The sequence below is a fragment of the Lotus japonicus genome, chromosome 1 (genome assembly GCF_012489685.1).
Source record: "Lotus japonicus ecotype B-129 chromosome 1, LjGifu_v1.2".
NCBI lineage: Eukaryota > Viridiplantae > Streptophyta > Magnoliopsida > Fabales > Fabaceae > Lotus > Lotus japonicus.
In genome coordinates this window covers 96,579,289-96,605,907 of record NC_080041.1, presented here as the reverse complement: position 1 = coordinate 96,605,907, position 26,619 = coordinate 96,579,289, and the positions used below count along the sequence as shown (strand labels likewise).

At 37.1% G+C, this 26,619-nt stretch overlaps 2 protein-coding genes across 4 annotated transcripts; both read left to right on the top strand.

Annotated features, from left to right (window-relative positions):
• The first annotated feature begins 1,367 nt into the window (after positions 1-1,367).
• LOC130728130 (probable galacturonosyltransferase 7) lies at positions 1,368-9,755 on the top strand. Of its 3 annotated transcripts, none has more exons than XM_057579486.1 (10): positions 1,368-1,645; positions 2,252-2,283; positions 2,409-2,471; positions 3,162-3,221; positions 5,280-5,355; positions 5,449-5,510; positions 5,799-6,100; positions 7,066-7,420; positions 7,517-8,059; positions 8,933-9,755. In XM_057579486.1, the coding sequence occupies exons 1-10, from the start codon at positions 1,480-1,482 to the stop codon at positions 9,200-9,202; spliced, it is 1,929 nt and encodes a 642-aa protein (XP_057435469.1). In that variant the 5' UTR covers positions 1,368-1,479; the 3' UTR covers positions 9,203-9,755. The 3 variants fall into 3 exon arrangements, with proteins under 3 accessions (XP_057435469.1, XP_057435468.1, XP_057435470.1); XM_057579485.1 differs by having other exon boundaries at positions 3,159-3,221; XM_057579487.1 differs by lacking the exon at positions 3,162-3,221.
• Positions 9,756-20,983: 11,228 nt separating this feature from the next.
• LOC130728129 (protein SCARECROW-like) lies at positions 20,984-24,872 on the top strand. Its single transcript, XM_057579484.1, has 2 exons — positions 20,984-23,396; positions 23,938-24,872. The coding sequence occupies exons 1-2, from the start codon at positions 21,394-21,396 to the stop codon at positions 24,389-24,391; spliced, it is 2,457 nt and encodes an 818-aa protein (XP_057435467.1). The 5' UTR covers positions 20,984-21,393; the 3' UTR covers positions 24,392-24,872.
• Positions 24,873-26,619: the final 1,747 nt, after the last annotated feature.

Below are 26,619 nucleotides of genomic sequence, written 5' to 3'. Positions count from 1 at the left end.
GCCTTAGTGGATGATATATATGGTTCAAGAAAAAAAAATGAATTATTAGTTTATCTAATAAGCTTATATATTAATACTAAAATGGTATTAATTCAAAATATTTAGGCTCTCAAAATTTCCTTCCTAGTTTGGATCATTTGCCATGATGTGCTTCCTACTAATGTGCTTTAGTTCCAACGAAACATGACCGCTTCTCTATTGTCTTGTAGGTTCCAACTTAACTCGAAGACAACAATCCTTTTCTTACGCTCATGCTACTTTGTTAAGAGAAGATTTGGATAAGGTTAGGGTTGAGAGCTAATCACTCGTCTTCCTTATTGGTGGAGCCTCGTTTGTGGGTGCGAGAGTTGTAACGTGAGTCTCACCTCCTAGCTCTTACTACGATTTGGGGAATTTGAGGTGTGAGAAATTCCTTTTGTATGGAACAATGTTTGATCCCGGATGAGGGTCTGATGTTGTCGATCATGTTACATAAGGAGAGTTTTCGAGTGCTTAGAGTTCATCCAAATAGTTATTCTCAGATTCGTCATGCCTCTTGGATCCTGCTAGAAGCTTGATCCATAGCAGTGAATTGGGACAACAAATGCAGGGTTACTTGTCAGGTGTTAGGTTTAGAGGTAGCTTGAGGGAAAACGTGGGGGATTGGCTTGCGGGTTTTCTTGGCTTTGGAGTTGATTTGGATATTCGAAGTTGTTAGCTATCTTAGCTTGAGATCAGTGTACCTTTGATTTGTTATTCTTATTCTTTGCATTCAGTTAATTTGATTTAGAGGCCCTCCCTTAGATCATCATGTTTATGCTTCCAAGATTTGTAATGTTAGAAACTTGCTTAGTAGGCATTGGGAGACTCATCTAGTTCATACCCTTAGAAAAGACAATGCATGTGCAGATTTCATTGTTAAAATGACAGCGCACCAATCTTCAGATTACCTCATTGTTTAGGACTCCCTCCTAAATTGGAGTCTCTCCTTTTTGACGAAGTTATAGGGATTAGATTTGCCCGAGCCTATCCTAGCTGGCCTTGGGAGTTCGTTTTGTGTGTGTGTGTTTTTTCTTTTTTCCCTGCTGTTTTTTTTTTAGTTTACAAAAATATTTACTATAAACTTGACTCACAAGTCACAAATCACTCAATTTCATCCCCCATTTAATTCTGAAAATGCTCAATAATAAACTATTCATAATAATAATCTATGTCGGTTGTATTTAGCACCAGTCTAGAGATCCAGTGTATTTCCAATTGGCAGATGAAGCTGAACTAACTTCCTCACTCAGCGGTTGATTGGATTGCAGTACAATAACAATAACAATAACAATAAAATAATAATATAATCCCTTTTCCATAAAAAAGAAGTTATCGACTTATTATCATCAAACAAATAAAATAAATAAAAAATGAAAACGAAAAAAGCCCAAGAGAGAAGAAAATTAGAGCGAGAGTGAGAAGAAGAAGAAAAATTGAAGAAGAAAGCGGAGGAAAACGATGAAGAGCGGTGGTGGAGGTTTGGGCGCGGCGGTTCCTTCGTACGGCGTCCCGGCGAAACGACGGTGGCGAGGTTTCGTCATTGCGGTGCTTGGCCTCGTCATTCTCTCCATGCTCGTCCCTCTCGTCTTCTTGCTCGGCCTCCACAACGGTTTCCACTCTTCCGGTAACACTCGCTCTCGATCTCGCGCTCAATCACTGAGATCCGTTACTTTCTCTCTCTCACATTCTTCACTCGCCACAGATCCAACACTAATCACACCTCTAATTTCACTCTCAACCGCACCACACGCTGTTCACGATTTTGCAGCATTACACGCTCTAGATCCAGTTGCATATGAAATTGAATTGGTTATGTGCGATGCGTTTTTGTCACTCAGTGAAGTAAAAGTGAATCTATTGTTCTAAACTAATGCCAGTGATTTTGCATTTTTTTAAGCTCAGAAATCTTTCAGCCGTTGATGATTTTGTTTGTTGCCTCTGGTTTCGTAATTTTATTTGTTTATGATAGAGGAAAGTTAATTGTGCTTACGAATTGCGAACAATGATGGATGGAATTTGAATATGTGTGATTGATTGTGTTCATTACTACATTTTTATATCTGTAGTGTAGTGGAATGAACTTGAAATTTATCTCTCGTGTTTTCGATGTATTTATGAGCAGTAATCATGGAAGTGCCATTGTTTTTGTTAAATTGCTTCTTCATAAAAGATCATGCATCTGGTTTATTTTTCTAACTTTGGGCTCCATTTATGGTTGTGTTTTTGGCAGGATATATATATGAACAGAGAAGTTCTCCTACGGTAAGCATTCAATTCTAATGTATTATTGAACCTATATCAAATTTTCAAGCTCTATGTGTTGTTATTATGTTGATGCTGCTTTCTTTTTTGTTCATTCCTTTCTCATTTGTTCTTTTCCAATTCAGAATCAGAAAAGTCTTGAAACTTTTGAAAGGCATGATGTTGCAAAGGACGAGAATCAGTCTGAGGTATGGTGGTTTTACCTCTTCCTGAGCTATTTTAAGACTTCCTTTTCTTCGACCAATCTTCTGTGCTGGATTTTTCAGTCATTGTAACGTCCCTGCTTTAGTTTTAGTCGGGAAGTTGCAGTTGTCTTGTCCTCATTTTTAGAAGAAAATAAAAACTCTACATAGTTTGGCACTTATTAATTAGTCTAGTGGGTGAATATTTTTCAAGTTTTGATTTGGTATGCTCAAGAATTGATGGGTAAACAGTTGATCCTTTTATTATGGTATTTCGCTTGCACGAGTATAAAATGTGGCGTTACAACAATTGATTGAAAAATATTCTACTAGGATTGAAAAATGTGCCGAATCTATGGTAGTGTACCTAACCATTATAAGCTAGTAGAATTTCAACAACCTCATAATTTGTGATGTGTGTGCTTGTACTTAATCACAATCTCAATCGTTGATTTTAAATCAACCGTTATAATACTGCACTTTACCTTCTAAACTCTTTCCCTCACTTTGAAGTCCGAAAAACAATTCTTGCTGGTATATGAACCTCACAGTGCACTTTAGAGGAGCCGAGTCCCAACATTAAAGTCCAAAAGGAATATGTAGTTGGTGTTACTGGTGTATGAACCTCATAGAACTTTTAAACAAACGTCCAAAAACCTAAATTGATGTTATCGTTTTTGTAAACTTCTTTAGCAGGGGCGACAATCAAAGCATGTGCAAGAACTGATCACAAAGTTCCAGCCAACTCTTCCAAAGGTTCTCTGCGTAATACTCTGGTGGTTAATTTTTATACTTCTTTATTTAGAAATTTGTTTGCTAAAATCTTTTATCCATAAATAACTGATACTTTCATATCTTTCAATTGAGGAAAGAAAAGGTATCTGTTTATTCTTTCCTGGTGTAATTGAAAAGAAAACAAAGTATACCTCATCTATGTAAATTATTAAATTTATTAGAAAGAAATAGGGCCAAAGTGCAGGTAAAGCCGGAAAAGGTCAATAAGTAATCCCTCAGAACAGAAAAAGAAAAATATGTATGACTAGAGAGTATATAAACACAAAGGAAAAAAAACTCCCAAAAGCTTCCCAATCTTTAAGCATGTTTGAGATTCGAGCTCTTTTTAAACCAATATAAGAAGAATGCCATGTGCACAATCCTATACCCTAGTTTAGTTAGAAGTAATCCTATTCTAAGTTCTAACTAACCAAATGCACAAAAGTACGGCATAAACTGCACATTCCCCCATAGTATTTGCCTGTTCATTTTTGCTGAAGCCTTTTCACCGAGTCATTACCTTGCCGAATCTATGGTAGTGTACCTAACCATTATAAGTTGTTCCAAACTAATGCTGTCTAAAATCTACAAATTGTTTGTTCCATAAATAGTGGCAACCTTATTATGCAAGAACTTAGAATAAATGGATGGATTAATAAACTTAGAGCAAATAAAATATATGGTTTATGAGGTATTTTCAGATTGCAAGTTATTGCAAGTCATTTGTTTCATGAGACATGAATGCTGCTTGTGTTTTAGTTCGTTATGTCACTTCAGCTTCCCGCACGCTGTCATCATTAACATTGTCAAATGTTGGTTCTTAAGAATTCTCCTTCCCTTTTAACAATTATTTCGTAAAGCAGTTAATTTGAGGTTTTTACTGTATTGTCCCATTCTGGACTTCTTTACCCAATGGCTTGAACATCGGATGTTAGGGTAAGGGCTTGAAAGACGGGTTAAATATGTTTTTTCCACCTAAAAATACGACTACTTTTTAAATATTAAATTTTTGGTTCTTAAAGTATACAAAAATGTGCGCTTTTAGTTTGTGCTGGGTGACTATTAAGTATTAACAAACTACTTGTTAAATAATATGTTGATAGAGATGTATATAATAAAAACATTGTATTTTCAGGGTCCCGAAACTCAAACATATTTAACTTAACCTGTTAAAGATTTACCTGTTAAATGCAATGTTCCTTCTTTGATGACTATGTAACGCTTAATTATTATTGTATTAGTATCATATTATTATCATGGTGATTATTTGTAAGCTTAACATAGTCATATAGACATATACAATGTTGTCAAATAGCCGATTTAGCGGCGCTATAGCATAGCGCTATGGGGGCTCACCGCTATCCGCTATTTGCCGATATTTTCCACTTTGCGGGCTTGACATAGCGGATTGGCTTTCAGCTATTTTTTGCGATTAACAACACTGGTCATATATATAGCAGTGTAAATGATAATACTAGTACCGGTAGTATGTATACTTGAGGATACATCATAATTATGGTTGAGTTATTATTAGGTTCTCCTTTGGCTATGAGATTCAGTTTAGCAGGGATTTAGGATTTAGGGATTCAGTAGGGATTTAAATTTCAAATTTTTATTTGGTGTCTGTTGTCTGGTCGGTTGACTGGTTCAGGATTTAGTTTGTGATTTCTTATTCTGAAGTCTACTGGACATAGAGGAATTAATGGTTCCCCAGATGGTGAGGCATCGGAATTTTTGAATTTCCATGGAATTGGATGATTTAATTATTGAATTTAGTGATATTAGTTCCTTCCTTCGTTGACTCTTCCTCAATCCATTCAACTCTCTGTTCCAAATTGCCACGACTCATCGATCCCTAGATCAAATTCTTTTGTGTTATTGGGGTATAAATGTACTGATTTTTCTAAAATTATAAGAATCGAAAGATCAAGGAGGATAAGAATGCTTCTTACACATGAAGTTGAAGGGGATTGGGAGACACTGCATATGCATCAAGGTTTTGTGTTGCATTATTAATTATCAATATTAATTGCATGTCAGGATGTTCTGAAGAATTACTCTCGAGGAGACAAGGATCGCACTGTCAATGGGGGTGCCAATAATGATAAACAAAGAGGTGGTTTACTGATTCAGTATCATATGCTCTGATGATACCTTCTTTCATCTCATTTACTTCTTTTATATGTTTTGAATTTTTAATAATTTTCAGGTTTCACGGCGCCACCTAAGGGTGTTCAGCAGTCACCTCCACCTCCACCTCCAACTTCAAATGTAAGAATGGAAGTATTGGTCGTACATCATGTTGAAATACTGTAACACTGTCTTTGAATGACTGGTCAGAATGGTTCAATTCATGGCGCTAGTCTCCCAATTTATACTAAAAATATAGGTCTACTGCAAATTTAGTACTATGACTAATACAACCCAGCCTAATAACACCTAGGTTCAGTGTTTTAACACGTTATATAACATTAACACTGAAATACTCTCCAGCAAACTTCTTTGAAAGCTAGTTCATATAACATTCATTTAGCTAAACTAATTTAAATTCTGCAACAGAATCCTAGAGGTGGTCACGTTGAACAAGTATCCCATCCTAAAACAAGCTCTGCTGATGAAAATGGAAAATCCTGTGAGCTGACATTTGGTAGTTATTGCCTATGGCAACAAGAACATAGAGAAGATATGAAAGATGCTATGATTAAGAAGTTGAAAGACCAACTATTTGTGGCTAGAGCTTATTATCCTAGCATTGCAAAACTCCCAGCACAGGACAAATTGTCTCGCCAACTGAAACAGAGTATACAAGAGCTGGAGCACATACTTAGTGAATCTACTACAGATGCTGATCTTCCACCACTGTAAGCTAATATTATATGACTTTATTTTTGCCCCCTTGCTTAATTGTTGAAGTTGCATTCTGCTTGAGCTGTTACTGGAATCTGATAACTGTGCTTTAGACATAATCTCAGTTCAATTAAGTAGTTGTACATAAAAAGTATTGATTTAAGTTTTCATATCTCCTGTCAAATTGGGCTTTTGGTAATTTTCTTGAATCCAAATGTTTTCAGAGCCCTTAAAAGTAGTTCAATTAGCTTTTTCAAAACTAAAGTGACAAATTATTTCTATTATGTCCTTATCTATAAGTACCTTTGTTTGCACCATTTATGGTTTCCATGTTTATATGTTCAGCCTAATAGGCAGTTGAAAAACTGAAATTGGTGGTCAGAAATTTATTCATGGATTATTTACAAATTAAATGTACTAATATTTATAGACTATTGTACATGAAATCCTAATGAATGACCATCAGAAAGAAAACGAAATAAAAATCTGTATTAATAATGACACAGTACCCAGGTGATATTTACAGAAGAAAAGGATATAATTAAAAATTATATCCTAATACAGTGTCATGCATTTACTACATAGGTTATTCTGCCAAGCATGCCGTTATCTCTTTCTTTTCTCAACTTTGTTTTATCTTCGGGTTTACCGGTTTAGAATGCTCTTTATTTTATTTATTTTTACCTCAAAGCTAAAGCTATAGAAATGATCCTTGCCTTTCAGGCTTGTACCAACTCTCTCAAAAGCTTAGGCTATTAGATGTAAGCATGTGAATGCCTTTATTACATCTCTTAACACGCCTCGTGAGCAAAAACAGTTTGGACTTGAATCATGGACTACGCACGGTCTCAAAATACATATGCTGAATTTCAACTTTTCTCATATTTAAAATTGACTTCACCTGTCTTTTCTCTCTCTTCGCATTTATGATGCTTACGTTTACAGGAAATTTTACATGGTATTCAAAATTAATTGACAGGGTTGAGAATAATTCACAGAAGATGGAAGTTGCAACAGCCAGAGCGAAATCAGTCCCTGTGGATTGCAACAACGTTGACAAGAAATTGAGACAAATATTTGATTTAACTGAGGATGAAGCCGACTTCCACATGAAACAGAGTGCATTCCTGTATAAACTTAATGTTCAGACAATGCCAAAGAGCCATCACTGCTTGTCACTGAAACTAACTGTAGAATATTTTAAATCTTCACATGATGAAGAAAAGGCTGACGCAGAAAAGTTTTTTGATTCTTCTTTGCACCATTATGTTATTTTTTCTAATAATGTGCTGGCTGCATCAGTAGTCATCAACTCCACTGTAACTCACGCAAAGGTATGTTATGTTTCTAGTCATGCGCTAGTAAATTGATTGAGGTTTAATTTTTCCTGCTGTGTTAATAATTTCACTTGTTGCTGCACAATAATTCAGGAAAGTCAAAATCAGGTTTTTCATGTGTTGACGGATGGAGAAAATTATTATGCAATGAAGCTGTGGTTCTTGAGGAACAATTATAAGGAAGCTGCTGTTGAAGTGTTAAACATTGAGCATCTTGAGCTGGACAACCAAAAGGAAAATCCATTACAGCTGTCCTTGCCTGAGGAGTTCCGTGTTTCATTTACCAGTTATGATAATCCATCCATGGGCCAGATTAGAACAAAATATATTTCAATTTTTTCTCATTCGCACTATTTACTTCCTGATATATTTAGCAAGTTGAAGAAGGTTGTGGTTCTGGATGATGATGTTGTTATTCAGAAAGACTTGTCAGCCCTGTGGAACCTAGACATGGGAGATAAAGTTAATGGTGCAGTGCAATTCTGCTCAATAAAGCTGGGTCAACTGAAAAGTTATCTGGGTGAGAAAGGTTTCAGTCATAATTCTTGCGCTTGGATGTCGGGATTGAACATAATTGATCTAGTGAGATGGAGAGAGCTTGGTCTTACTCAAACTTACAGAAGATTGATAAAAGAGGTGAGTGGCTCAATCTCTGGCTCTGAAATACAATATTTTTGAAATTTACTCTTCTTGGAAATAGAAGTTTTGAAAATTAATCTTGTTGAATATAGCAGTAGTAATGGAGGTGTCAATTTGGGATTAGCTCAATGGAACGGTTGGAATACCTCAACAAAATGAATTGGTTAGGCTAACAAAATTGATACAGTACTAAATTTATGTTGGCCCAACCCAGTGTGTTCTGAACTGCAAACCGTTAAACCTAAAATGTCAAAATAAACTGTTTGAATAGCAATATATTTGAAATCTTTGAACAAAATTTAATTAAATAAATAATTTGTAAATTGTCATTTCAAACACTAATAAGAAGAATTAAAAAAAAAAAACAGAAATGACAGCCAGGAGACGGCTTGAATAGCACACAGCCTGCATATGCCTGAGTTTAACTAACAATTTATTAATATGAAATAAACTTAGGCCGAAATGGAGTAATTGTGCATAGGGTTAGTCATTCATATTTTGGTAAAATAATACACGCATTGGATATATATGTGTCACTGCAGATCGTTATCCAACTCGAGCATTCATAATCACTTTCTGAAACCTTTCTAGTTATCACTAGTTCACTACTATCAGGACTTTTCTTATTATTTAGCTTCCCTTTCCTTGTGGGTCACTTTTTGTTCTTTTTCTTTAATTGTTGTGTTTTTCTTTGAGCGAATGGAAGTCTTTTACATTGAGATGGGTCATATTTATCTTTGTTAGCATCGCAAATATAATATCACCTAGAGATTCTGCGAACATGTATCTTGTATTGTCTTTGATGATTATATGATGTATGTTGTATATTCTGTGCTATTTACATTTTCTGATTGTTTACTCCTCATGTAGATGAACATACAAGAAGGATCTGGTGCATGGCGTGCAAGCTTGCTTGCCTTTGAGAATAAAATATACCCACTTGATAAGTCATGGGTTCTGTCTGGATTGGGTCATGATTATACAATTGATACTCACGCCATAAAAACTTCTCCAGTGCTACACTATAATGGGAAAATGAAACCTTGGCTTGATCTGGGAATTCCAAACTATAAAAGCTCTTGGAAGAAGTTTCTGAACAAAGAAGATCAGCTCTTAAGTGAGTGCAATGTAAATTCATAATAAGTTTTGGTCCATGTATAAGCTGGCATGTTTTGGAAATTGTAGGGTGAGCTCTTAAGAAGCAGCAAAAGGATGCCTGTGCTCTGGGTGCTCAGTTTGCCGACCTAGTTTCCGAAGGGGTTTTATGGAAGAAGCGATAGAGTTAATGAGCTTAACACACCAGTTATAGACATTAATCAGTGAATAAGGAACCTGGAAACTTCACTGCATTTCTGGCAAAAAGCATTAAGGAGTTCGAGTACCCTCACAGTTTTCAAGATAGGTAATTGGTGTTGAGGTTCTCCCCACTGTGCTGGTGGGCAGAACGAAGAGTTATACGCGAGCAAGGCCGTATAACTCAAATATAAAGACAGTGATATTGTTTGTTTCATGATTTTATTATGCTTCATGATGTAAATTATTTGTAGCAGGGAAACAAGTAGGACGATACCTTCTAGTTCTTTTGATTCATAATTTGGTTAAAGTTTGTTTTTGTTTGATGACAAGAATGTTATCCAACAGCTTTATAAAAGAAAAAAAAAAAAAAAAAAGTGACGATTTTTCCCTCTAGTAATAGTAGTTTACTCATTGCTGTTATTTGTCTTTGCAGCTCATTATTGTTTTCTGTATTAGTGAATTAGGAGTAGGAGCCACCAGCAATTTAAAAACCGGACCAGACCAGCTAGTCTGATTGGACCAATTGGGAACCGGTATGGTAACTGGTTGGGTTTACTGAAAATATTGACAATTCATGGACCGGCCAGAACCTGTTATACCAGCCGGTTTACTGAATCGGTGACTCATCTGGTTTTCAGAACATTGTTCACTTGGTGTAGACTTGCAAAATTCATGGATCAGTGACTCATCTGGTTCAGTGACTCCTGTTTTTTTTTTTTCTCGGCTGAACCAAATGAGAGTTTTTTTATAGGCAAATTAAATGTTAGTTGTTAGAAATGTTAGTAAATTAGTCCTCTTCTCCTCAGGGTGAGTATATTTTTCTTGCATAACTATCTCCTGTCTCATGCAACTGGTATAGAAAAAAAAGGAGTATATAATATTTTCAAAATAAACTTGTTGGCGTGAAATTTGAAGAACATTCTGAAGAATTTTGTTTAAGTTCCGTAGTATATTTGTTTGTTCGGGACCGCAAAAACTCCTAAATATAGTGAAAAATGGTCGGAAATAATAATTAATTGCGTTCTTTGATGAAATGAATCAACATTTCCCATAAAAATCAGATGAACCTCACTCCATAGAAGGTATATGAGGCCCTGAAATGAGGTTAAATTCCTGGTAAAATATGAACCTTTTCACAATACTCACAAAGAACTAAGTTAAAATGAGGAGAAAGATGACGATATCTAGTATGGATTTGGTCCATCTTTAGTGGTCAATGGTTAGACCACATCCAAAAGAGAAAAGTTTGAGAATTTTTTTATAAGATTGCTAAAATATCAAAATAGTCCATAGTATTATAATTCTCACAAAACCATTGTCCACTTTTCAACCACCGTAAAAAAAAAAGTAGGATTTACTTCCACATTTAGGTGCCCACTAGGGTGGGCAACTTTTATTTTGGTCCATCGGTGCACTAGGGGTATATTAGACTTTGCACCAAGGATATTTTAGGTTATTTTTCCTCATTTTCTTTCCTCCCCAGCCACTGTAATCCAGAATCTATTATCCTCAACCATTAACATCTTCATCAAAGATTTCCCCTCATAAACTCAAGAAACAAATCCAAAATCCAGATTCGTCACCTTTTTTTTAGAGATAAAACTGAGTCTGAATATTCATCAGAGTCTCCATAATACACAATGAGTTCATACAAACTAAGGAAACTAACCAAGTTATATTAACTTAAAAACAATTCAAAAGATCAGTTTTTAAATTCTAAGACTAAACCAAGTTGAATTGATTGGAACAAATTCAACAACCTGGTTAGATACATAACTAACTTGAAAGATTAAATTAAAGCAAAAGATTGAGACTTTGAACTAAGCATTCTGCATCCTAAGTGCAAAAGCATTGAGAAGCTCCGGGTACTGAAAAACATCTTCCATGATAGATTAAGTCTCCGCATTGTTCATCATGAATTGTTGTGCACTCCCCCAGAGGCATACCCTGCAGTGTGTTATACCCATTCAGAGTGTCAAATTGCTGCATGCCAAAACCCTCATTCTTGGGAACCCCTTCTTCGTCTCATCAATGGTTTCAGTGTTGCAGAGAATCTCTGCTTTCGGCCTTGATTTAGGCAAGAACAGTTCTGCTCAGGCCAAACCGCCGTCGTGCACTGCCGCGGGAGGCGATTTCCGGCGAAGCTACGATGACCTCCTTTTTCAGAAAGGAAGGTACTTCCTCGAAGATCTTCCTCCCCTCTCTTCGAATCCAAGGCCAGAACAAAGAAAGGAGGAATCTTTCCACCTTGTATGCCGTCTAATAGGTTGCCTCTCCAAACCCTAACTCCCATCAACACATCAAGCTGCTTCTGTAACGCGTCCATGCTCGCTTTGCTTTGCCAGCCACAGCAGAAACCAGTTTCGGTGTTTTGGTTCTACTGTTACTGGCGTTGTTGATGGATGCTGCCACTCTTGTTCTACTTCTTCTCTCCTCGCGATCTGGAATTTTACCCCCAAATCTCACTCCTTTGTGGTATGTTGATAATTGGATTTCCATAACCGCATAATAGTTCTGGTCAAGAAGAAGGAGAAGAAGCTAGGGATTTGCAATAGGAACGAACGGATTTGAACTATCCCAGATCTGGCCACAACACCGAGAGCCACCACCACGAACCCACAACAACCACACGAGCTCCTCTCCCATGGCTGCACCACCGCGAGTCACGACCACCGCAACACCACCACCTCCATAAATGACGACGAACGATAGAGAAGCATGAAGATTGGGTTTGGGGATTTTGGGATTTTGTGAGACAATTATACCCTTTTGATTGAAATTCAATCTTGACCATTGATCTAAAGAATATTCTTATATTCCAAGATCCAACGATGGTTAGTGATGGTCCACCGGTGAACCAAAATAAAAGTTGTCCACCCTAGTGGGCACCCCAAATTTAATCAAGAGTCATGATAAAAAATACTAAGTTAAAAATGAGGTGAAGGGTGGCGGTATCTAGTCTGAACCTGGTCCACCATTGTCTCTAGTGGTCTATGACTGGTCCACAAAAGAAAAAGTATGCGAAAAATTTTTAAGACTACAAAAATACAAAAATAGTCCAAAAGTATTATAATTCACACAAGATCATTGTCCACCTTCCAACGACTATTGTGGAGATGAACCTTGAGAAGCTCAAGAACGTCCCTTGTGAAGCAGAGAAGAACTCTGTGAAGTTCAAGGGCGTCCCCCCTCTACCATCGCACCTCCCCCCTCCTCCGAGGAGTTGACGAGTAACTGATTGATAAACTTTCAATTTTAAGGATGAGGATCACAGAAAATCAAATTCCTAAAAAATATTTATCTACCCCAAAGAATGGTGGAGTCACGTGTGAACAGCAAGGTTTAGGAAAAAAAATAATGATGTTTGGGAGGTGGTTAGGGTTTCTCCACCGCCGAGAATTAAAAGACGAGATAGTAGGAAAGGGAGGTTGAGTGTGTGTCAAACAGATACAATAGGAGCAAAGGAGGCACTAGATTTTAGTTTCTTGATCCCAAATCTTATGGTCAAATGACGAGGAGCTCCATGATAGAGGTCAATAAGGAGGTTTTGGAGTTGTGGGGTTACGGAAGGGGAAGAGACATGGCCTCTAGTGCAGTGGTGAGGTTCAGTGGAGAGGTACAACTTGCCATTGAGGAGGATGATATGCGGTAGAAGAGGGTCATCGTCGTGATGGCGGAGGTTGGAGAACCACGGAGGTCGAAGTCAAACAAGGTTGTGAAGGTGGAGGCCAGTTGAGGAAAGGGATAATTTAGTAAATTGAAATTATTAGACCTCCCACACACTTCCCCTACGATCGCAATGGATTTCTCGCAAATACCACGAGCGGAGGTCATGTATGGTGCATTGTAGTGGCCTTTACAACTGTTTGCATTACTCCTCCCCCATGTCGTTCGACCACAATCATTAGTTTCCCTCAACCGACTTAACTCAAGTAGAGTCACTCTCCTCACTTGGATATTGCTCCTTGCTTATTTAGCTCATTTGCTCATCCTTGAGGGCGCAAGGATGCTCTTTGGAAGGATGATATTGTAGAAGGAGTTAGTTGAGCTAGTAGCCTATTAGGCCAAAAGGATATAAGAAGGCTCGTTAATTACAAAAATTGATATTAGTACTTATGTTTTTATCTTTTATTACATTTTATAATAATGTTATATTACTTAAGATGATGACACGTGTATGATCACCCTTAATTCTAGTAATGAATTTGTTCATATAAATTGTAAGTTATTCGCATGAAATATTACCTAGAAAATTGAGCTCATTGCTCCCATTTTACTTTATTCTTAGTTTTCTTTGTTTTAATACATACTAGGCCTAGCTTGATAGAGAATTTCGTCTTATTCTTCTCCCCAAAAACAACATTCTCACCATGATCGCACCCACCCTTCCTCAGACGCAAACCACATTTGTAGTCCTCCATCTCCAACAACCACTACTATCCCAAACACTACTGTTTTTTCTATTATGTCTCTATTCATTTCACATCATATAACAAATTTATCATTTATATGCTTCTTTTGTTCCTTTACATCAAAACCAAAAAGGAATGACTTGAGTATACATTGGAATGAAATTAAAATGGTGTCATTGTCAAAATTGACTAATTTTTTTAAAGAACGTAAGAGCATCTCCAACGCTGGGCTCTTAGCCCAGCTAGAGGGCTTAAGAGCCGGCTCTTATTTTTTCTGTGCGTTGGAGAGAGCCTTCAAGCTCTTAGCTACAGTGCAGAGGCTCTTCTGCAAGAGCTTTTGCTTTATGGGCTCTTACATTAAAAAATTATTATCTTCTCTCACATGCTCCTCATCAACTACTTTCAGAGGGAAGAAACGGTAGAAGGGAAGAAGAAGAACAACAGATTTGAAATAAACTATACAAGAACATAACCAAAATCAATTTTTTTTTAAAAAAAATCCAAACTTTACAACCAAAATCAAACTGAATGATAAAAAATCAAACTTTTACACTGCAACTGATATTTACATAGAAAAAAAAAATCTCTGAGCCTTGCATGTCCGATCTGCTTGAAAGGGAGATGATCTGGAGACTTGCATGTGCGAAAAAGGGGCTTCCTTTCCCCTGATTTGATCTGGTGGCTCCGATTTGGGTGGTGGTCAGTCGATTTGGGGGCGGTGAGATGGATTTTGGCTGTGGTGGTGGGTGTTTGAGGCGGTGAGGTGGGTTGGGTTTCGGTGGGTTGGGTTTCAGTGGTGGTGAGGTTGCAGTGAGGTGGGTTTTGGTGGGGTTGCAGTGAGGTTGCAGGTAGAAACAGAGAAGAGAAGAGGGGAGAAGAAGAGAAGAGGGGAGAAGAAGAAGAAGAAGAAGAGAAGAGGGTTTCGAGGAGGCAGGGGAGAAGAGGGGAGAAGAAGAAGAAGAGAAGAGGGGAGAAGAAGAGAAGAGGGTTTCGAGGAGGCAGGGGAGAAGAAGAGAAGAGGGGAGAAGAAGAAGAAGAGGGTTTCGAGGGGGAGAAACGGCTAGGATTAGAAATTGGGGCTGAAATGGGTTTATATATAGGGTGACCGGTTGGGCAGGTCACCCTCCCGTTGTGGACCGGTTTCAGACCGGTTTTGACCGGCTGGAGTTGTTTTTTTTACCGTTTTAGGTTGTCTGACCGGTTTGGCCGGTTATCAGACCGTTTCTCTCCCATTTTCAGGTTTTATACATTATATATAGTGTGCACTTCATCATTTTACACATCAATTTTTACTCCCACAAGTTCTCTCTTGTCCAAAGATTCAAACAAAATTCAAAATGGATCACCATCATTATCAACAATACTATGAATTGTTGGACGATCAAACACTTCCCACCAATGAAAGTTCTCAACCTTCGCCGGTGTTACAACAAGGAAACCAACCTTCACAGGTGTTTCGACCTACGCCGTCATTTCCTCATCACAACCAAGCGCGTCACACCCGAGGCAATTTTCAAATTTCTCAACACCAAATGTCTCCATATCCACCTCAATAACATGATTGCTGAAGATGAGCGCAACACGTACATAGGTAATTTTGTTTATGAGCAGGTCAATAATGACATATCGGATGCTGAAGTATTAAGCGGTCCTATTCCCGCTTTTAGAAATATGTTGGAAAGGAGAGCACATCAAATTGAAAAGTCAATCCATCGCCAACTTCAAGCAGACTTGGTGGAGCATATCTGGGAGCTTCCTGAAATCGATAATAATGAAACTTAATCTTCACGCCTTAATGTGTATTTCGTTTCAAATGTATTGTTGTTTATTTTTCATTGTCATGTATTTCCTTTCGTATTTATTTTGTTAATGTAATGTATTAAGGTCTCTCTTAGGGATTGTTGTACTCTTTTTCCTTCACTAGGCTTGTATCCTAATTGGGCTTTTCCTAGTAAGGTTTTAATGAGGCTCTCTCTCTCAAGTTTGGCTATCTTTTATTTCTATAATTTAATACAATGTACTTTTTTAAAAAATTTTAAGTTAACATGTTCAAATTTAAAATTTATTTTTTAAATTTTTTAGTAAAATTAATTTTAAATTAAATTAGTATAAGTAATAATTAAATTAATTTCTAGTTGAAGTATTGATATACTATTAAATTTTAAATCTAAATTAGGTGAAAATAAATATCATTATTTAATGTTGTATGGTGGGATAGGGTGGGACCCTTGTAATAGTAATTTAAGAGCCCATGCATTGGAGCAAAATCTGCTTTAGGCTCTTAGCAGGCTCTTAAGTCTGACGTGGCAAATGAATAGTGTTGAATAGTGTATAAGAGCTCAGATAAGAGCCCAAGGTAGGGGTGTACAAGGGACGGGTTGGGACTGGTTTTAGTTAACCCTAACCCGGCCCTAAATATTGATCGGGCCAATTCTTAGACCCTAACCCGTCCCTAGACCCGAAGAAACCCGACAATATGCGGGTTCAATTTAGGACGGGTCTATGTAGGACGGGACCGGGTTGACTCGAGGGAGAATAAATCTAAGACTATTTAATACTAATTATAAAATTTAAAGACAATAACATACTAAAAGGGTTACAAGTGAGAGCTATTTTTTAGAAGAAAGAGCTTGAAATGATCTAATTCTTGCATAATCTATGTCATAATCTATTGCACTTGAAAGGTTTACATTTTATTTGATCTATATGCACGTGTCACTCATTTTGTTTGATCTCTCTTCACTTGTCTCACATGTGCATTACATGATTTTCTCTTGTTAAAGCATGAAAGTGTTCATCTTTTAACCAATGTTTATTTAATTAGTAAGATAGATGTTAAAAATTTTCATATCATCCACATGGTAAGATAAACTTGAGCATCATCTATCATATTTTGACCATTATAACAAATTAAAATTTTATAAAATATATATGTGGGACGGGCCGGGTGGCCCGAATGTCAACCCGAACCCGACCCGACCCAAAGTCAGATAACTCAATGATCAACCCTAACCCGACATCTTTTAATGATCGGGCCGGATTCAACCCGGCCCGAAAGGCTTGGGCCGGGACGAGTTGGCTGGTAGGACCGGGTCTTGTACACCCCTAGTCCAAGGCATTGGAGTTGCTCTAAGTAGTTGCTTGATTTTTATATTAGACGTGTCGACCACCCAACATTATTGTTACCAATTCCATCAATTTCCCATCAATTCCGTCAATGTCCTTTTACAAATAGTGTGTGTGTCTATGTTCAATAGGATGTACTTGAAATTAGATTAATATGATTATATAACTGGGAAAAAGAAACATTATTTTAATGGGATTGAAAAAGTTACAGCAGCAGCTAGGGCTGTTTCACACACACAATCGTTCCTTTTTCGTCATTGATTTTGGTGCCAGCTTTTCCGTAAAGTGTCCGATGCAGTGGTTGGTTTGACAAATTATGTTAAATGCAGCAAATAAACAACAAAATTATCAAATGAAGTCAAGAGGAAAAAGCTGACTGCTGATGCCGCAGTTGAAAGCAAAATGTCAAACGCTACGATTCATTTTTTTCGGAACTGAGGTTTGACAGCTCCTTCTCCTCGTTCACTGCGTGTCTAGCCTCTCTACTTTACTCTACCCACCTCCTTTTATTTTTATATTCTAGTTTCATTCTAATTCTAATATTTGTATTAAATAAACGTTTATTTACATTCGACGATGAAAGTGAGAGATAAAAAAATAAAAATAAAAAATAAGTTAAAATAAATGATGTATGGGCTCGCCCGACCCATATTAGCTGGCCTGTCATGAATTGAATTATGATTTTGAGGTGGAAGGAGGTGGAGGAGGAGAGAGATAGGAAGAAAAGAAAAAGTATGAGAGAGAAAGTATGAGATGTGATAGATGATAAGAGGAGAGATGTAGAAACAAAAATAGATGAAAATAAAGTGTTTAAAAGATGAGGTGTGTATATATCATTACTCGTCATGAATTTAGTTGAAAATGGTTATGTTAGACCAACTCATATTTTGACGACTTTGAAAAATATGAATCCAACCAAGTCTTGCCAAGTTGATGCGTTACCTCACGAATTGTGTGGAATAATTAAATAAAATTGAAAAATGATAAAAAATAGATTAATAAATGTTAAAAAATTATTATAAGAAAATACTTATAAAAATTGGTACTAGCACATAGGCAAGAGACTTGTAATTATCGCATGCCATGAAACATGTTTACAATTCTTATCAATAACAAATTTTAATTAAGAGCAAGATGCTTAATCTAACACATTGTGCATTTGTCAAATCCACCAATCCAAGATTATAAAAATATTGCACCATTCACTTTGTGCGGACGCAAGTTCGAACTCAAAATCTAAAATAGTTTGACAAACTCACATCAAGTCTTAAATAAATATGTTTTTAAAAAACCCTAACTCGCAGGCTGACTCGCTTAACCTGTGAGTTGAGTCGGGTTACACTCACTCAAGGTCTCTACGAGGTGAAATTTAACCACCCTACCAACCCATCTACGAGCTGGATTGAATTTGGCTAATCTGCGAGTTGTATTGTAATCCATATTAACAACTCTAACTCTTTGCATTATTATATATTTTAAAAACCATAATCGATTCCACAAAATTAAAATTTCTAATATTTTGATGATGTTTGGGGTGTATACCAATAAAATCCATTTAACATAAGAATTAGTTTTTTTTTTGAAACTAAGAATTAGTTGCTAGTATGTGACTTAGAATTGCTTTTAGTCAAAGAGATTGATCAACCCTACAATAGTATTTGCTTTTATAATCATTTAAAAGCAAATCCATTTAACATCATACGAAGTTTTAAATTCCAATAAAGATTTCGGGAACCTTAGTTCTTAATAGGAATTCCAACAATATTGTAAATTGTAAAACCTTTTTTTTTTGAAATAGTAAATTGTAAAACCTTGTAGTATTAGTAATATTAGGTTTAGAATCCAATATTGTTAAGTGATGGAAATTTTGAATTTTAGAAGTAGAATATGCTTTTTTGTTAGGAGACCGAAAACACTTGAATATTGTACCATTTTTAACTATTGAGGTTTAGAACCCGAGATTTAAACAAATGGAGGTTTTGTCAAACCGGGTTTTTGAATTGGGTTTTCAAAAACCCGGTAGTTTTTATACTTCCAAACATAATACTTTCTCCGGTCTTATTTATAAATGTAGGGGTGTATAAGGGACGGGTTGGGACGGGTTTTGGTTAACCCTAACCCGGCCCTAAATGTTGATCGGGCCAATTCATAGACCCAAACCCGTCCCTAGACCCGAAGCAACCCGACATTATGCGGGTCCAATTTAGGACGGGTCTATGTTGGACGGGACCGAGTTGACCCGAGGGACAATAAGTTTAAGACTATTTGATACTAATTGTAAAATTTAAAGATAATAACATACTAAAAGAGTTATAAGTTGGAACTATTTTTTAGAAGAAATAACTTGAAAGGGTCCAATTCTTTCATAGTTTATTGCACTTGAGATGTTTACATTTTGTTTGATCATTTCTTCACTTGTCTCACATATGCATAATACGCATACATGATTTTCTCTTGTTAGAGCATGAAAGTGTCCATAGTTTGACCAACGTTTATTTAATTAATAAGGTAGATGTTTAACATTTTAATCTCATCTACATGGTAAGATAAATTTGAGCACCATGTATCACATTTTAATCACTATAACAAATTAAAATTTTATAAAATATATATGTGGGACGGGTCGGGTGACCCGAGTGTCAACCCGAACCCGACCCTACCCGAAGTCGGGTAACTCAAAGATCAACCCGAACCCGGTCTCTTTTAATGATCGGGCCGGGTTCAACCCGGCCCTAAAGGCTTGGGCCGGGACAGGTTGGAGGGTAGGGTCGGGTCTTGTACACCCCTAATAAAATGCATTAAATTTGTCTTAAATTAAAATGAACTTCCAAAATTACCCTTTGTTATTAGTGTTGAAAAGTGGAAAAGAGAGATAATAATTAATGAGACACATTTTACAAGTTAGAATTAATAAGGGCATCATTGAAAAAAATTAATTAATATAGCTCAAACTTTCATTTGGTTCTTATAAAAAGACTAAGATTTTTCTTCTCTTTCATGCTTATAAATAGGACCGGAGGGAGTACCCCACCCGGTCATTTTCATAAGAATTTTTTTGAAAAAATCAGAGAAAATTAATATTTTTTATAAAATAAACTACTATACTTAATTCCAATGATGTCTTTTCATTTTCACAAAAATAATAATAGTAATTACCATAAATGTTGACAATACTTATTGAGTGTTTGTAATTTTCCTTCAAATTTTTACATTAGAAATATGTCTATTTGCATTTGAATGAATTATTTGACTTAATTTTATTTATTTGACTTAATTTTATAAAAGTTTTTCTTATAAAAATGACAAAAAGAATTTCTAAAGTATTTTTTATAAAAAGAACGGGAGGGAATACATACAATATTTTCAAAATCCTGGTAATGTGAGAATTGGGGTGAGAACATGAAGTATTTTTAGAATTTTAAAAAGAAAGATGTGAGCATTGGGGTGCAAGGAGTGAGAATATCAACCCCACTTGGTTTAAGTGGGATCTAATCACACTGCTAAATCAGCATGTTTTCTACTCTGTCTTTCTCCATTCATAAATAGGAAAACTAGTAGCAACTTCATGTGATTTGATACCGGGAGGATCCAATATTCCTGTTTAGTTTTAAACGTTTTCAATTGGTTGTCATGGAAGACGACGAAACAATTAGATAAAAATATCTGCCCCATCTCTCCCTTTCCCTATGCATCATTTCCGACCACAACTGGATCATTACCTACCACCATCACTCTCCCCCTCCTCTCTTGCCTCCCCATTTTTTTCTTTTCAATTAACTTCACCACATCATATATAAATGCCAACATCGTATCAAGTCTATCAACAACAATAATAACAACATTATGCATAGCAACACACATATAAAAACATATGGTGTGATTAAATAGTTGCTCATCTAGTTTCTTAACTATAAGGTTAAAAGTTTAATTCTCGTCCATGATAATAGAAGACACAATTTCATAGTTTAACGATTATTATTTAGTATGAAACTCACAACAATAAAATTAGTAATTGTTGTCGGCAGTTGATACCTTCATATTATATTAGAAAACATATAGTCATATAGAAAAAATCTAAATGCACAAAGACGAACACTACTAGCCGCCGTGACCAGTTTCCTCTCATCTCTCCCCAAGACACACCACCCCCTTTTTCTTGTTTTTGCACCCCCCGATGGGAGAGATCAGAACCATCCAAAAGGCAAAAAGGCATAGAGAACCGTGTTAGAGAAAGAGAGAGAGAATCAATTCAATCTTGTAGCTACTGTCCCAATCTTGACAACGTTATCTCCTTGTAACTTTGATAACTATGCCCCCAACATAAACACACACACACATGGATTTGCTTAAACTAGCCCCTTAATTATTGTTTCACATACAGCACCAAAATAGTATTCCAAAGTCCAAATACATGTTCAACTTTCCTTCTTCTTCCTCCTCTATGAACTGAACCCATCAAGCCTCTTTTTTTCTAGATTCATCTTGTTGCCTCCCAAAATGGCAGCTTGTGCTTTGTTTACTGGCGGTGTTAACACCACAGAAGAAGGCAATGTCACCAACAACAACAACAACTGTGGAAGTAGCTCAAACTCCAGCAACATGAGCAGTGAAGAACAACAACACACCCTGCTTCAAACCATGCCACAGCCTCATTCTGAGAGGAAAATGGTGAGAAAAAGAATGGCCTCAGAAATGGAACTTCATCACAACAACAACAATATCAACAACTCAACCGCCACTAGGTTCTCTAGGAGAAGCAGCACCAACATGTCCTCTATGAATTGTTCTTTACCAGCCACAGAAAAAGCAGCAGCAGCAGCAGCAACAACACCAACAACATTAGCTGCAGGTACTTGTAATAACAACAATAACTATCATTATAATAATAGTACTAACAATAACAATATCAATAACAATAATAATGGTCTTAGTCATAGTAGTACTTTGTCAAGAGATAACGTTGCTGCTGCTATTCAAATTCCAAATTACCCCACTGTGACCGTCACAACCAACTACTCCACTATGCTTCTACCTTCTTCCATTGTCAATTCCTCTGCCTCCTCCATTCCCTCTTCCACCACCATTGCTTCTCCAAACTACCATTTCCAAGGACTAGTTGAAAACCAAAACCAAAACCAAACCCAGGACCAAAACCCTGTGCCTCAAGTTTGTGGATTCTCTGGTTTACCACTGTTTCCATCTCAAAACCAAAGAAACAACAACAGAAACAGTGGTAGCAGTGGTGTTGTTGAAGTTGTTTCTGCTTCTTCTCCTTCAATGGATGATACTTCAGCAACATCTAACTGGATTGATGGAATATTGAAGGATCTCATCAACAGTTCCAACACTGTTTCCATTCCTCAACTCATCAGCAACGTGAGGGAGATCATATATCCTTGCAATCCCAACCTTGCAGTGGTTCTTGAACACAGGTTGCGCCTTCTAACAGAGTCTGCACCACCACCAAGCTCATCTGTTGAACAGAGAAAAAGGGGTTTGCCTCCACCTAATGGCATTGTTCCTAGTTTGCATTTTCCTGATCCGTCAGTTAATCAAAACATGTATTCCAATTGGGGTGTGCCTCCAATCAACAACCCCAACAACACCAACAATAACAACCCTTCAGTTTCATTGATTACTTTACCTTCTCCACCATCTACACACCAGAGTTATTCTCCATCACAAGAAAAGCAACAGCAACAGCATCAGCAGAATCAAGAGGAAGATCTTGCAGTTGCTGCATCAGCAGCAGCAGCAGCAGCTACAAGCAGTGCTGAAATGGTGCTGGCTAGGAAGAAGAAAGAGGAGATTCAGGAGCAGAAGAAGAAAGATGAAGAGGGTTTGCATCTTCTCACTTTACTCCTCCAGTGTGCAGAAGCAGTTTCAGCTGAGAATCTAGAAGATGCAAACAAGATGCTACTTGAGATTTCTCAACTCTCCACTCCATTTGGCACATCAGCACAGCGTGTAGCAGCATATTTCTCAGAAGCCATATCAGCAAGGCTTGTGAGTTCTTGTTTGGGAATCTATGCAACTCTTCCACACACCCCACTTAGCCAAAAGGTAGCATCAGCTTTCCAAGTCTTCAATGGGATCAGCCCCTTTGTAAAGTTCTCACATTTCACAGCAAACCAAGCCATACAAGAAGCCTTTGACAGGGAAGAGAGGGTGCACATCATAGATCTTGACATAATGCAGGGTTTGCAGTGGCCCGGGCTTTTCCACATCCTTGCTTCCAGGCCCGGCGGGCCTCCTTATGTGAGGCTCACGGGCCTGGGAACCTCCATGGAAGCCCTTGAGGCCACTGGCAAACGGTTGTCCGATTTTGCCAGCAAGCTTGGGCTTCCATTTGAGTTCTTCCCAGTTGCTGAGAAAGTTGGGAACCTTGACCCTGAGAGGCTTAATGTGAGCAAAACAGAAGCTGTTGCTGTCCACTGGTTGCAACATTCCCTCTATGATGTCACAGGATCAGACACCAACACTTTGTGGCTCTTGCAGAGGTAGGTGAAGAATGTTAGGTTCATTTTTATTGAAATGTTGGTTATGGTTATACACTGCATGAAATGTTACTCCTTTTCAATTCTGATTGGCTTATGCCTTACCCCTTATATAATTCTCAGTAGTGGATGATATGAAGATGAGTGATGGTTAGTACATATGAAAAATTGGAAATAACACTTTTCATGAAAGAGTTCCCAAAACTACCTTTTTCTTCACCTTTATAGGCTATAGTGCTCCACTTTATGTCTGCCTTTTTCTTTTCTAAGGTAAAAGGGAACAATGATTATGTCTTTATTGTGAAATAATCTGCTTGTGTATATTACTAGACAGAAACAAAAAGAACTAGGCTCTCATGTAGGATTGCTAGAATTGATTCTCCACCGATATTAGCTTATTTTTCCTCAGAACCAATCCTGTTTGTTTTATGCTAGATTCTGACTTTAGAATCAATTGTAGAATGATTTTTAATCATGATTGGCACTGAAGTGTTGAATAATTTCTGATGCCTAATTGTTTTGTGTGGGATTTGTGCTGGTGCAGGTTGGCTCCTAAAGTGGTGACTGTGGTGGAGCAGGACCTGAGCAATGCGGGTTCTTTCTTGGGAAGGTTTGTGGAGGCCATACACTACTATTCAGCATTGTTCGATTCTCTGGGGTCTAGCTATGGGGAAGAGAGTGAGGAGAGACATGTGGTGGAGCAGCAGCTACTTTCGAGGGAGATTCGGAATGTTCTGGCAGTTGGGGGGCCATCAAGGACAGGAGAGATCAAGTTCCATAACTGGAGGGAAAAGCTTCAGCAGTGTGGGTTCAGAGGGATCTCACTGGCTGGGAATGCTGCAACACAAGCTAGTCTTCTCCTTGGGATGTTCCCTTCTGAAGGGTACACCTTGGTAGAGGACAATGGGATCCTTAAACTTGGTTGGAAAGACCTTTGCTTGCTCACTGCTTCAGCTTGGAGACCTCCCTTCACTGCCATTCCCCATCATCATAACTAGTCTCCTCCTATGCCAAGCTTTCTGATGTGGTGATGGCATTGTCATATGAGAGCATACTTGGATTCACTTTCAGATCTTCCAGAATCAGTTCTGCTCCCATAAGTGCACTATGAGTCACATCTCCTAGAATCAATTCTCCTTCCAACGTGAAAATCCACTGTTTATCCAAATATGCACTGATTCTAATCCTCTTCAGCATCCCTCTGTTCCTTAGTTTAGAATGAGAGATTGTTACGTGTTTACAAAGCATGTGATTTATCTTGCAAGAATGTGTACCAACTCAGCAATATGACATGAAAAAGAATATAGGTAAGATAGAAGAAAGTGATGTCAAAATGGCTGAAGTGGTACATGTTTAGTGATAGTATTTTATTGAGGGAACTTAAAACGGATGTTACTATGATGTTTTGACTTTTATGGGTATTGGTATAGCCTTGGTGAATGAGTAGTTTAATGATTAGGCGCTGGTTTACTTACTAAATGTCTAAAAGTCGATTAGTACTGCTTGCGGTTCACTATTGTTTTGTTACCTTTAACGCACTATTTGGTATTTTGGTTGAGGAAGCTTACATGAGATAGAGAGAGCGAAGAAGAATTTGGATCCTCTCGGAAGGCCGGGTAGGCGGCTTGTCAGGGGCATACAGCCTAGCCTACCAAAAGTCGGGTCTAGGCCAAACTTATTTGTTGAAAAAGGTTAGGAAATTTAAAGGTCAGCTTAGGCTTTTTAAAAAGCTTGATTAGCTAAAAAGGCTATAGACTGAAGCTTACAAGAAAAGCTTATTAGGCTGATAGGCCGGCCTATTTACCTAATTGTTTTTTATAATTTAATAAATATATTATACTAATACATTAATAAATTTAATTGTAACAAAAAAATTAAATCATGTTTAAAAAGTACAAAAATACAAAAAAAAAAACTAAAAGAGAATAAATACTAAGATGAAAACCTAAATTAAAAACATTCTCTCTTAAGAAAAAAATCTTTTAGTATTGTTGAGGATGAGGCTTTTAACTGGATTCTCCAATATTCAAAATAGAAATTCAATAATAGTTGTGAAAGCCTATAAGTTTGCTGACTTATTACCTCGAGACCTATTAGAGCCAAGGTCTATTAGCTTTCTTAAGAGGTTATTTTTAAGTAAGTAGGCTTTCAAACAGGCTCGTAAGTCAGGCCAGACCTCCTAGAAGGTCAGACCAAATCTTAAAATTTGGCTATGAAAGGTCACGAGCTAAGGCTTGGGCCGCGAGTTCTGAATGTAGGCCAAACCTAGACCTCGCAAAGCGAAGCCCAGCCCAGCTCATTTTCACCCATCGACAACAAGTATCTTCATCTAGCCCCTCTCCTGCAAAATTCCTTTTTGAAAAAACCAAACTCATATATTAATAATATTGGAAACCACATTACGAATTAGCGTATTAGCGTACAGTAGCCAAGAACTAGAAAGGTAGAAACAAAGAGCCTAATAAACAAAACAGAAGCTAGATAAAAACATAAAGAAGACAAGGGCCATCTGTAGCAGTAGGACAAAGCAAAGACCAAAGCAACCAGACCTTCACCCAATTGCAGCATTAACAAAAAAAAAAATTGCTACTATTACTTCGGTTAAATTGTGGTGGTTCAAAGAAACTACCGTTTTATATGTATTTTACGTCAGTAATTACAACTGTCACAATCTTCTAAATAATATATCGGTTTTGTGTAATTAATGTTGGTTTAAACCGACATAATGTAATTTTTATTTTATTAAAATTTTCGCTTTCCACTATATAAAATCTTGAGCTCTCTCTTCTACCACGGCCGTTGGTTTCTCTCTTCCATTATGGTATGAATCTCGACCAAAAGCCTTAACTGTGATTTCTCATCTCACGGCTGTCTTCGATCTCTCTTCTTCACTGTGTCATAGTCTTCGATTTCTCCTCTTCACTGTATCCTCGTTTGGATCTTTTTTTTGGTATATCGAAAAAGATAAATTACATGAACTAGGGATTAAATCTTGGGTCTCTCCTACCCAACCTATATGTTCTTGTTTTAATCTAGTTTTGTTTTCGTTTTTTTTTTGTTATAGGAGGAAGATAGTTTTGTTTTCGTTTTAATCTGGTTTTGTATATATTATAACATACAAGAATTCCAAGCTCTTATTTAGTTCTTTGATTCATTCGTTTAATGTCACATGTTAACCTTCTTTATCATTGTACATCTTGCCTAGGAATCTTGTAAAACATTCTCT

Bases quoted from the DNA above. Each gene is read 5' to 3' on its own strand.
- LOC130728130 (XM_057579485.1), top strand. From the start codon at position 1,480: ATGAAGAGCGGTGGTGGAGGTTTGGGCGCGGCGGTTCCTTCGTACGGC. The intron at 2,472-3,158 runs GTATGGTGGTTT...AAACTTCTTTAG, and splicing joins AGGACGAGAATCAGTCTGAG to CAGGGGCGACAATCAAAGCA. The intron at 6,101-7,065 runs GTAAGCTAATAT...ATTAATTGACAG, and splicing joins GATGCTGATCTTCCACCACT to GGTTGAGAATAATTCACAGA.
- LOC130728129 (XM_057579484.1), top strand. From the start codon at position 21,394: ATGGCAGCTTGTGCTTTGTTTACTGGCGGTGTTAACACCACAGAAGAA. The intron at 23,397-23,937 runs GTAGGTGAAGAA...GTGCTGGTGCAG, and splicing joins ACTTTGTGGCTCTTGCAGAG to GTTGGCTCCTAAAGTGGTGA.